The sequence below is a fragment of the Neomonachus schauinslandi genome, chromosome 5 (assembly GCF_002201575.2).
Source record: "Neomonachus schauinslandi chromosome 5, ASM220157v2, whole genome shotgun sequence".
NCBI lineage: Eukaryota > Metazoa > Chordata > Mammalia > Carnivora > Phocidae > Neomonachus > Neomonachus schauinslandi.
This window is the reverse complement of record NC_058407.1, coordinates 625,889-637,746: the sequence shown is the minus strand read 5'-3', so window position 1 is coordinate 637,746 and position 11,858 is coordinate 625,889. Positions and strand designations below refer to the sequence as shown.

The window sequence follows — 11,858 nt, the reverse complement described above, 5'->3', positions numbered from 1 at the left end:
CCCCCCCCACACTGTCCCTGTCCCCTCCGCACTGTCTCCTGGCAGGGCGGCCCAGCCCTGGCACACACGCCCACAGACACAGGCTATTTTTGAATGGTGACTGCAGGGATCCTCTGGGGGAGGGGCAGCCCCAAGTCTGGGTCAGCTCCCAGTCATCCAAGGAGCTCCAGCCCCTTGGCCCTTCCTCTCCCTCTTCTTATCCCCACTGAAGACCCGAGACCAGGGTGGGACAGCTTCCCAGGGGAAAGCCAACACCCAGCGGGTCCATCAGGGAGCCTTGCCTCTGCTGGAGAGGCCCAGGCAGGCCAGCGGCTAGAGCTGGCCCTGCTGATCCCTGGGAGGCCTGTATACCGGAGTGGCCAGGGGGGCACGTGGATGTGCCGGGGGGGGGGACGCCTGGCAGAGGCCATGTGAATGATGGCCGAGGAAGAAGGGAGAGCACTTCAAGCATTTGAGGAACACGGGGAGAAAGGCCAGGTGGCCAAGGCCCAAGCCAGGGAGTAGCCAAGGAGAGGCCAGACGGAGCCTGGGCAGGCCCTTGCATGCCAGGTGAAGGTTTGGCTTGGATCCTAAGAGCTGCTGAGCAAGGGTTTAAACAGGTGTGATGCTGAGTGTGTCCCCCTACCTGCTGTGTGGGGACAGACGAGGGCGAGGCGAGAGTGGACACAAAGTGGAGGGACAACTAGATGACCAGGGCCAGAGTCATGGGCATAGGGAAGGGGAGGACAGAGAGGGATGTTCAGTGAGGGGCCTGGAAGCCAGTGAGGCCTGTGGCACCAAGACAGTGTCTTGGCAAGAAGAGGCTAGAGGACACGGTCCCCAAGGGTAAGGGGGATGTCAGGTTGATAGAGACTTCTGCGCCTCTGCAGTGTGGCTTCTGGCCTGAAGTAGGAGGGAGGGCAGAAGGGCAGGACCTGGCACGGCTTCTTACAGCTCAGCGTCCTCCTAAGAAAGTAGGGTTATGATTGGCAGAGCCTCCCAGCTGTGCGCAGGGCGCCACTGAGGCAGGAGCACCTGGCTGCTCACGGGTGGCACAGAGGAGGGGACTGGGCCAGGGGTCGGAAGCGCCTGAAAAGAAAGCCCTGAGACCTTAGGGGAAGGGCAGGGTGGATGGGTGGGAGAGGGGGACAGCTGGGGAGGAGGATGAAGCCTTGCGTAGCAGACTCTGCCCTCATGGGAACCAAGCCTGGGCATGACTGAGTGTAACCAGGAGGTGGTGAGGTCGGGGCAGGGCTGGTGTCCATCATGAATGGATTTCACCTGGGAAGGGCTAAGGGCAGAGATGGAAAGTCTGAGTGAATGAAGGACCCACTCAAGGGGCTAAGAGGGTGAGCATCAGCCAGGAACTGAGGGAATAAGTTTCCTGGTGGACATGGGACTCATTTTCCCGGAAGAAGGCTGGTGGCTCTGATGATCCAGGAGGGACCAGACCATCTGTCAAGAGCATGATTAGCCCGGGGTCTGGGTACCCAGACCACCAGCCCTGAGACTGGGCCCAAACTCCGGGTGAGGCAGGAATGGCCTGTGTGGGAGGGGCAGAGTTCAGGGTTGTAGGAGGAACATCGTGGAACAACAGGAGTTCCGCCAGGAGAGAGGAGGGCTCTCAGTAGCCAGCAATGGCCACTAGAGAGGCCCACGGCAGCCACACGTGGTGCCCTATGGGCAGGTCTGGAAACAAGGGAGGCCTTTTCCTGGTGGGGCCCCAGATCTGCCATTCCCCACCATGGAAGGAGGCATATCTGTGCTGGCCACTATGCCTAGTGCCCTCCACACACCAGCCCCCTCAACCCCTCACCACAAGAGACCCCAAGGCTCTGGGCTGCCAGTGCCCAGATGCTGACTCCTGCCCGGGCCCAGCTCTGCATTCCTGAACTGAGGCTGGGGAGGTAGACTGGAGCAGACTGTTCAGGAGAGGGGCCTGAAGGGGTGGAGAAAGCGGGCCTGGGGTGCGGCTGTGGAGGATGCCCAGCAAGAGAGAAGAGGCTGAGGGCCCCTTCCAGGATAACCGCTGGTCACATGTGAGCGTCCTCTCTCACCTCCAGGCTCCCGGCTGGAGGCAGGGCTGGGGTGAGCTGTGGGCGAGCCCTTGGCCTGAGCAAGTGGTGGTGCCTTGACTAGGGCCTGGGTTGAGGAGCCAGATGTGGCCCCAGCAGGAAGCCAAGGAGCTAAGCCCTTCGCAGGCACTGGCCTAGCAGCGAGAACTAAACCCTAGGGAAGCAGTCTCTGGAAAGAGGCAGGGCTCTGGCCTCACCACATGGAGCCACCCCCCCCCACAGTTCTGGGGTACAACGCCCCGACCCCGCATCTCCACCCCAGCACACGGGTAGCAGGGACCCCATCTTCTAGGGCAGGATTTGCTGGCGAGGAGGGAGATGAGCAGAGGCAGTGGACGCGGAGGCCCGGGGCTGGCGGGCCCGGGCGCGACTCACGTTCTCGTGGCGCATGTGCTTGAGGAGGCGCAGTTCGCGGTAGGCGCGCTTGGCGAAGAGCTCCGACTGAAAGGGCCGGTACAGCTTCTTGATGGCCACCTTGGCGCCAGTGCGGCTGTCCACGGCCGAGCTGCGGGACGCACTGGTCAGCGGGAGGGCCGAGCCACCCCGCGCCGACGCCCGCCACCCCGCCCGGCTCCCGCTCACCACACCGCGCCGTAGGCGCCGGAGCCCACGGGCTGCAGGTCCTGGTACACGGCGCGCACCTCCCAAGCCGTCTTGGTCACCTCCTGGCGGTAAAAGCCCCTGCGGGAGGGCGGCGGAGAGCTCATGGCGGCCCCAGGCACCGCCCCCGCCACGGACCCCGTGGGCGCTGCGCCCCGAGGACCGGGGACCCGGGATCAGCGGGACTCCCTGGGCGCGCGCCCGGGGCCACCGCGTGGCAAAGCCTGCTCCGCGCCGTCGCCCGTCCGCCGCTGGGGCCCTCCGGCTCTCCCCTCCTGGGGCCGCCCTCCAGGCCGTCAGGAGTCGCCGACGCCGGCCCGACCCCGGCCCCGGCCGGGGGAGCGCGCGGTCCCTCCCCTGCCCGCGGACCAACCGGCCCCCGGGCCGCGCGCACGTGACGCCCCCGCCGGCCCTCCGGCCCCAGCGGAAACCCGAGGCGGCCGCCGCGGGGGGAGGGCCGGGGGCTGGGGGGAGGGGCGGAGCGGGGGAGGGGAGCGCCGCCAGGCCACGCAGGGCCGGCCCGGAACGCACTGAGGACCCCGGCCGCCTCTTCTCCCGGGCCGGACTCCCCGGGCCCGGGTGCGGGGTGGCTTAGCACAAGTCCTGTGGGGCGCGCAGACCCTCTTTAGTAACCACGCCCCCAGGGAGCTGGGCCCATCCTGGGCAGCCGGAACCGCAGCGCTTCTATTCCCAACTGCAAGTCACTGTCCACCAGCCTGGCCAACTCCACCCCACCAACCCGGGCCCCCACCCCTGAGGCCCCTGAGCTGAGCGCTGTGTCCCCCACGTAAACGGCCCACCTTGCAGGCCGCCCCCTTCCCCTGGGGCTGATCCATCCACGTCCCAGTGTGGCGTCCCCAGCACCTGTGGCCTGCATCCGCCTCTCCCTGTGACCAAACCTAGGCTGCATCCCCAACATCCCTCCCTGTGGCCACCCGACCCCAGGCCTCCCAACCCCTGGAGCCAGAGACGGTGGTCCTGTGGGTCTCCCTTGGGCCCTGGTGCACACGCAGCTCCCTTCTCTCCACCCACCTGGCAAGTGGGAAGCCTGCTCCAAGCATGTGCAAGTCCCTTTGCCTGTCCCACCTTCTTCCCATCTTTCTCCCTCCTGTTTGTCCTGAGCCTGGCCTCTCCTCTCTCTGCAGAAAGCTATACCTGACCCCAGGGGTGAAGGAGGGCCCTACTTGGGCCCTCAGTGCCCCCCCCCGCCTTATCCCTAGGTGGGGGCATGAGCATCATCCTTCCAGAGGTCTGGCCACATCCTGGACCAGATGCTCCTGGAGGACAGAGCCCCCTCCCCGGCCTCCCCCAGCCCAGTGACCCAGGTCTGAGAGGGAGTGGGGTAACAGGATCCCCAGGGCCCCCCGCCTTTCCCTCTGTGCCCTGCTGGCCACCATGAATCAGCAGCTTAGAGCCGGCCAGAGCAGCTTTACACCTGGGCTGCAGGCTAGTCTTCCGCAGCACCCAGGAGTTGGAGACTAGCCAGAGAGAGCGGCCTGGGGCCACTGGAGCCACCACCACCTGCGCCCCTCATGCCCTGGGCTGCCTCCTCCAGGAAGCCCCTAGCTGGCCCACTTACTCCCTGAGGTGGGGCCCAGGGGTCTGGCAGGTTTCCCCATGTGGGGCATGTTCCAGCTCTGCTCCCATCCCCAGCACACACACACCCCAACCGCAGGACTTGGCCCAACCTGGTCTGCAGGGTTCCCTAGGACCTGAGGCCCAGTAGCCACGCTAACCAGGCCCCTGGTGTTCCGACTCCCAGATGGTCTCCACCCCCAAGGCCCAGGGGAACGGCACAAATGCCCCCGTCCTGGGGACGTTTTGCCTGATCCCTATTGAGGCTGGTGCCCTTCCTCACCTGAGCTGCAGTGAACAGTAGGCTAGTAGCTCGGTGTATGTCCCGAGGGCTGAGGCGGCCCTCTTGCCCCTTAAGCAGGAAGGAAAGGAAAGTTTTCCCACTTTACCCAGCTCCAGGGAAGGATAAGCCTTTGCTCCCAGAGATTGTCCCGCAGCAGCTTCCCTGACCGCTGAGAGAAGGGGCAGATCTGCAACCAGACCGGAAGCTAAGCTTGCCCAGTGAGCTCCTCAGCAGGGCAGCTGGGGTTGATTTGTGCATGGCCATCAAGCTCTGTCCCGGGTCAGAGCCCATTAGCCTGGGTGCAGAACTCACGCCACCCCACCCCCAAGTGGCCCTGGGCTCTCCGGGAGCAGGGAGGGTGCTGGGCTGAATACGGCTGCTTGTCTGACTGGAGACCCAAGGGATCTGGACAGTGCAGGGTCTGGGGGGGCCAGAGCAGCTGGGGGTGTGACGCACAGATCCAGCCACCCTCTCCCCAAGCAGCGGGGACAGCCAGGCAGCAGGGCCTCAGGACTCGGGACACAAGCTGAGTGAGAGAGAACCCCCTTTATTGTGAAACCCTCGTGCAGGCACTTGACGCTGAGACCTCTGCAAGGTGGGAGGTCACCACCTGACACACGGGACACCACCCCCTCACAGAGAAGCCCCTCGATGGGGGACCCACACCCCCAACACATCTTGGGCGGGGTCACGTCCCAGAGGTTACTAGATCAGCTCCGTTCTGGAAGAAGAGAGGATGCGAGCTGACCCATAGGCCAGAACAGCCCAGCGCTCAGCTGCAGGGCCGGAGGGTGGGCAGAGGTAGAGCAGGCAGAGGCTTCTTCATCAGCTCCAGGCCAAGGTCAGGGTCTGAGTCCAAGGGTACACCGGTGGGCGCCACTCCCCCCCGAATCAAGGCTGGAGCCCCCGTGCCCACCAGCTCTTCCTGCCTGCCACAGCCCCCACACTCAAGGAGAAAGCCCCTGGCTTTTGTCCCCTGGTTGCCCCTTGCCCACCTGAGTCCTTCGCACGCTGCAACCAGGATCTCAGCGGCAGCACCCCACCCCCCACACCGGGAACTGAGGGAAAGGAAGTAACAGTACGACCTCTCGCTTCAGGCTTCTTGCTGGTCACGGCACCCACAGGGTCACACGTGCCTCGACACGTCAGTGCCAGGGGAGCACGTTAGTACACGTGAGCCCCCCACAGCCCAGGTGAACACGTGGCCCCAGGATGGTCTGCTCCTGTGATTCCTGGCAGCAGTCTCAGCTCTCAGACCTTCGGGTCTCGGCATTTCCCAGGGTAGCCCCCACTCCCAGGTTGAGAAGCTCTGACAAGCAAGACCCTCCCTTCAGTCTCCAGAGACCCCCGCCCCAGGGCACCACGCCCTCCAGAGACAGCCCTCTGGGACTGAGAAGATCTGGAGACAGACACACTCCCCAGGGGAACCCCTGTGGCATCCAGGGGAGGTCCTAAGGGAGACCTAGATTGTTGGAAGGAGGCAGGAGGACCAAGGAAGTCCGGGATGCTCCGTCTAGACTCCCACACCCGCGGCTTGCACACATGCACACCATCGTGCATGCACATGCGTACAGACTGCCCACGAGGAGCCGCGTGCAGGCGGGGGACCCCAGGCTAGGGTCAGGGCGCTGGCCACAGTGGTGTTGGGAGGCACCCCTCGTGGGAATGCGGCAGGCTGAGGAAGTGGGCTGGCACGCTCGGGCCCATCCGCCAGTCCCTGTGGCTGGCGGGCACATGCCCCTCACTGCTCAATCTGCAGGCTGCTGGGAGACTGCGGTGGTTCTGCAGGCTTGAAGCTGAGGACCTCCTGGTAGGTGAGCTCTGGGAAGTGAAGGGAGAGGGTGACATCATGCTGTCACCGGGCCACCGCCCCCGCCTCCCTGTCCGGTGCCAGCTGCCCAGCCCAGCCCACCACCCTGAGGGCAGCCTCAGCCCCTGGGGCTTCCTTCCGGAGCCTGCCCTGTGCCGCCCATGAGCCTCTGCCGGACACACCCAGCCCCAGGAGTGTGGGGAGTTCGGGGACCACTCTGGGCAGGAACTGGACACTTCCGGCAGGAAACAGGCAGCTCCTAGCCTGCGGGGGAATGAAGCCCTCAGGCCCCTGGGCTCCACCGCTCCCACCCCCCTGGCCCTCCTCAAGCCCACCCTTCCACTCCTCCACTGTGCGTTCCTTGGCCTCAACGCTCTCATCATAGGGCTCAGCCTCAGGCTCATCGTCCGGGTCATGGTACTGGCTGAAGTAGGCATGGGCCAGGGCCTCGGCCGCACTGACCCTCTGGTCACTGTCGAGCACCAGCATCCTTCCCAGCAGGTCCACAGCTACGGAGTGGTCAGTGGAAAGGTGGTGGTCAGTCGTGCATCTAGGGCCAGACATGGAGCCCAGCCCAGACCCAGGGCCCATCCTCACCCAGGGGGTTGGCTCCATGGAAGATGCTCCTGAGGTCCTTCTGGGGCATGGGGGGCAGGGACTGGATGTATGTCCGGGCCTGGGGGCACACAGGAAGGGCCTGAGGGGGTGGCTCACACCCCACCTCCCCTGGCCCAAAGCCAGGCAGGGACTTCCTGAGAGAAGCCCCCAGACCCATTCACTGCAACAGGACTGGACAAGAGCATGCATAGAGGGGCGCCTGGGTGGCTCAGTCGTTAGGCGTCTGCCTTCGGCTCAGGTCATGGTTCCAGGGTCCTGGGATCGAGCCCCGCATCAGGCCCCCTGTTCGGCGGGAAGCCTGCTTCTCCCTCTCCCACTCCCTCTGCTTGTGTTCCCTCTCTCGCTGTGTCTCTCTCTGTCAAATAAATAAATAAAATCTTAAAAAAAAAAAAAAAAGGGAGCATGCATGGACCAGAGGCATCCCCCACTTTGGGTGTGGTGGCTCCAGTGCCTTACCTGGCTCTCCGTGCCTGGAGCACCCCACTGTCCTTGGCAAAAGCACTGCTAGTCAGTGCTGAGATTGTGCCCTCACTGTCCCTCGTGCCAGGAATGTCTTCCCTGTTCACCTGTTTCTCCCTGAAAGGGTCAGGCACCTGCCTTGGGCTCTATTCCACTGTGACCCATGTTTCCCACATGGTTCCCGGTCTATTCCCACAGAGCCCCTTCCTCCGGAGTGCCCAGGAGCTTGGTTAGCAGAGGGAGCTGATGGCTGGTGACTCACGTGTTCTGAGGATATCTTTGCTAGAACCTCAGGGCTGGGTGTGCCCACCACCTCCATGATTCGCTTCAGCTGGTCGATGTCTGCCTGGCTGAGGAAATGCCTACTGGCCAGGAACAGACCCTTCCCAGGCCCCCCGATCCCAGACCTTGGGGCTCTGCCAAAAACCTGCTCTCCTACAGCTGGAACCAGCGAGCCTAAGGTGGCCCAGCGTGGGGCAGAAGAGGCCAGGCCAGCCAGAAAGGGCCAGTGCCCACCTCCCCTGAGCCCCACCCAGCAGAAGGGGACCCTGGCTCACCCTCCTCCCCAACCTGGGCCAAGGATACAGTCATTTCCTGGAAAGAGGGCCTTTCCCTGGAGCAGCTCAGCCATGATGCAGCCCACAGACCAGATGTCCACTGTTGGGGAAGGAGTCTCCATTAGCCTGCCCTCCCCAAGGACCCCCTCAGAGAATTAGGGATCTGCCCCGACTGTGCCAGCTCAGTGGCCTCTCAGTCAAACCCAGGCCCCAAAACAGCAGACCCCCTTACTCCTCTAGGTACAACCCTGGGTAAGGGGAAGAGTTAGCCCAAGACCTATTGTGCTTGGCCCCTCTAAGGTCTGTTTTTCCATGATGGTCCCAGACCTTGCCTGTCCTCCAAAGCTGGACACACCTCCCCAACGGCCTTGGCTGTGGCAGCATACCCACCCACCCACCCCCCCCAGGCCCTGGTGCGAGCTCTGCCTGCCCACCCTTGTCCAACACAGCACACCTGCCGCTGTGTGGGTTGACATCACCTGTCTGGTTGTAGTGCATCCAGTTGAGCATGATCTCAGGTGCGCGGTACCACCGAGTGGCCACATAGCCAGTCATCTCCTCATCAGCCTGGCGGGCTAGCCCGAAGTCCAGGATCTAGAGCGACCACCGAGCTTGTCAGCACCTCCCTGAATGCCCCCTCCACGGCCGGGCAGGCCCCTCACCCGCAGGCGGCTCACCCTAAGCTCGCAGTCCTCGTTCACAGCCACGTTGCTGGGCTTCAGGTCCTGCAGGGCAGGTGGGTTGTGAGTGCTGGAAGAGCACCTGGGCGGGGCCTGCAGAAGCCCCGACCCTCACCCGGATGCCGCACCTACCCGGTGGATGATCCCCGCAGAGTGGATGTACTGCGAGGGGGAGAGGGGGACATGGTGGGAGGGTCAGGTTCTGACCCCGGCACCTCGCCCTGTGCCCGCCCACGCGGCGCCCACCTTGAGCCCGCGCAGCAACTGGTAAACCAGGAACTGGACGTGCTCGTCGCTCAGCGCCTGGCACTTGACGATGTTGTTCAGGTCCGCGCCCATCAGGGTGGTCACCAGGTACCTGGGAGGGTAGGGGGTCAGCACAGTAGCCCCGCCCCCCACCGGACGCGCTCCCGCGTCGGCTGCCACTCACACTTCGCTGAAGTCCTCAATGGAGGTGGCCGGCGTGAACACGTCCAGCAGCCCGATGACCTGCGTGGGGACCGGGGTCATGACTCGGAGCTCCCGCCGGAGCGCCCCCTGGGTGCTGCGTGCCCCGCGGGGAGCCCCGGCCGCCCGGCGGACCGCCCCGGCGCGCCCCGCTCACGTTCTCGTGCTTCAGGTGCTTGAGCAGCCGCAGCTCGCGGTAAGTTCTCCGCGCGTGGATCAGAGACTGGAAGGGTCGCGACAGCTTCTTCACCGCCACCTTCTGGCGCAGCCGCGCGTCATAGGCTGAGCTGCAAGGGCGCTGAGTGAGGCGGCGCGTGGGGGCCCGGCCGAGCGCCCCCAGGCCCTGCTCCTGTCGGGCCTGTTCTTCCCCGCCCTGCGCGTCACTCAGATGGTCCCTCGGGTGGACCGGCACCTGGAAAGCCTCTCCTCTGTGCCTCCTTGGGGCCTGCTCCTTCTTCAAGAGGCAGCCCAGCGGCATTCCAGCCCACAGGGTCCCAGCCTGCCCCACCAGGGAGTCCTAGGGCAGGACCTGGATCTTCCCCCCCAGCTCAGCATGGGGCTGGGGGAGAGTCTCCACCAACCAGGTCAGGAAAACAGCCATTGCAAACCATCCCTTTTCACTCCAAACCGTCCTCCTGCTCCCCTATTGGTTCATGGCTCCGGGAGGCTGCCTCAGGGTTTCCAGAGCCACCTGCAAAGCCCCTGGGTCCCCAACACCTCTGAATATTCAAAATACGGAGGAAAAACTGGCCAAAGGCTTTTACCGCATTATTATTTTTAAGAGTGAGAAACTGGGGGGGCGCCTGGGTGGCTCAGTCGGTTGAGCGGCTGCCTTCGGCTCAGGTCATGATCCTGGAGTCCGGGGATCGAGTCCCGCATCGGGCTCCCTGCTCAGCAGGGGGTCTGCTTCTCCCTCTGACCCTCTTCCCTCTCGTGCTCTCTGTCTCTCATTCTCTCTCTCTCAAATAAATAAATAAAATCTTTAAAAAAAAAAAAGAGTGAGAAACTGGGTACTATGAACTGTCTGGACCCACAGAACATTCCCCTTGCCGCACCCCACTCCCCAGAGGTCCAGATGCTCCACCTCCACACCGGCTTCCACACCCATCTACTCTTCACAGGAGACACAACAGTCATGGGCATCATCTTCAAATGCAAACGGTCTGCCCCCCCCCCCCCCAGAGTCCCTCTGGCCTCAGCATGGGAGCCCTGCTCCTATGGGGAAGCAGATCCTTTTGCCCAATTGTGTCTGCACAATCGAGTGACAGGGATTTGGCACTGGGTCACCAGCTTCATCAGGAGAACACAGGAACCCAGGAGAGGGCCATCACCTGCGCTGGGCACCGCCCACTAAGTGCAATGGGGAGAGACCCAGGCCTCCTTTGGGGAACTTGATACTCTCTAGGACCTCCCAGAAGGTGATTCTAGACCGGAGGTGATTCCAGCAAGGACTCTATATTCCCCAGGGACCACTCATGCATTATCCTGACCCTCTTCCGGCCCTTGAGGTCTTAGAGATGAAGAGAGAGGCCCGAGGCTGGAATGGATGAAATGGCCAGGCTGAGGATTCTGGCAAGCTGGCCAATGGCAGCAGATTGGGGAGGGGCGGGGCAGGGAAGAAGCCCTTGCTCCAGGCTCCAGCAATGGACCTCTGGGGGGGTTCAGGAAGTCCCACTCTTAACTTTCTTTCAGAGCCAGGAGCAATGCCCCATCCCTAGGGGCTCCGGCCTCCCCATCTCCAAGACTCCCTCAGTGGACTGCAGCCACCTGGCTCAGGCCTTGGTAAGGACCCCGCTGGGTTTTGGGGGGCACCTCTCAACATCCACACCCACAGTCAGCCCGTCAGTATTGCACCTGCAACCGACTTCCTGCAACCACCTTACCCTAAGACCCCCAGTCCCTCCCCAACCCCACACAGGCCTCAGCCAAATCCCAACCCTCTTTCCCACTTCCAGACTGTCCTCTGTCTGGGCCCCAGAGCCCAACTGTGGGGCTGTGGTCTGAGCTCTCTTGGTTAGGGCAAGAAATGGACTGGGGTGTAGACCCCCACAAGTATTGTACAGATAATGGTAGGCATCTCTGCTCAGGCCTAGGCCCCATCCAGAGTCTGAGACCCCTATAAAACGGGGGGGGGGGGCGGGGCAGGACCCACCGGGCAGTTTGAGGCCATTCTAAGGGGAGGGATCCTGCCCTCCCCCAAGCTGGGCTTTTTCTTTTGCAAACAAAACTACCCACCCTAGTACCCGGGCATCCGCCAGACCCCAGGGATGCCAGACCCTTGACGGGGGGGGGGGGGGGGGGGGGGGGGGGCCCACCGTAGACGCATGCTTGCACATTTAGGGGCCCGGGAGACCCGCCCTTTCGCCGACTGTGACGCCGCAGGATTTGGGCCTGGTGGGGGATGCTCCGGCTGGGACGGGGCGGAAGGACGACCCCTCTCCCCAAGCCCGAACGGCGCCCGGTAGGAAAGTTTCCTTCACGCCCCCCACCCCCCATTCATTGCTGCGCTCAGTGAAAGGCCCGGGGGCGGAGGCGGGGCGAGGCCCCACCCCACGCCAGGCACCTCGCAAAGGGAGGGGAGGGGGCGCGCGCTCAGTCCCGCCCGCACCTCCCCGCCCTCCCCGCCGCCCCTACCAGACCGAGCCGTAGGCGCCGGAGCCCACCGGGCGCAGCCCCTGCAGCCGCTGCGGCACCTCCCACACCGTCTTGTTGAGCTCCAGCCGGTAGAAGCCTGCACGCGGGCCCGACATGTCCGAAGCGGCCGCCGCCCGGCCC

The 11,858-nt window shown here is 64.0% G+C and overlaps 2 protein-coding genes across 4 annotated transcripts in view; both read right to left on the bottom strand.

The window, feature by feature from the left end:
- The window catches only part of MAPK12 (mitogen-activated protein kinase 12), an 8,375-nt gene extending 5,614 nt beyond the window's left edge, over positions 1-2,761 (bottom strand). For both annotated transcript variants that reach the window (XM_021687828.1, XM_021687829.1), the window contains exons 1-2: positions 2,637-2,761; positions 2,430-2,559 (exon numbers count right to left, since the gene is read on the bottom strand). In XM_021687828.1, coding sequence (XP_021543503.1) covers positions 2,430-2,559; positions 2,637-2,761 — 255 coding nt within the window. The remainder of the gene's footprint in view (positions 1-2,429; positions 2,560-2,636) is intronic.
- Positions 2,762-5,596: 2,835 nt separating this feature from the next.
- On the bottom strand, positions 5,597-11,833 carry MAPK11 (mitogen-activated protein kinase 11). Of its 2 annotated transcripts, XM_021687830.1 has the most exons (12): positions 11,718-11,833; positions 9,241-9,370; positions 9,067-9,125; positions 8,883-8,994; positions 8,769-8,798; positions 8,634-8,681; positions 8,436-8,550; positions 7,985-8,056; positions 7,662-7,741; positions 6,920-6,998; positions 6,658-6,831; positions 5,597-6,333 (listed from the first exon to the last, which is right to left on the bottom strand). In XM_021687830.1, exons 1-12 carry the CDS (start codon positions 11,831-11,833, stop codon positions 6,254-6,256), a joined length of 1,095 nt encoding a protein of 364 aa, XP_021543505.1. In that variant the 3' UTR covers positions 5,597-6,253. The 2 variants fall into 2 exon arrangements, with proteins under 2 accessions (XP_021543505.1, XP_044771694.1); XM_044915759.1 differs by lacking the exon at positions 8,769-8,798.
- Between the last annotated feature and the right edge of the window lie 25 nt (positions 11,834-11,858).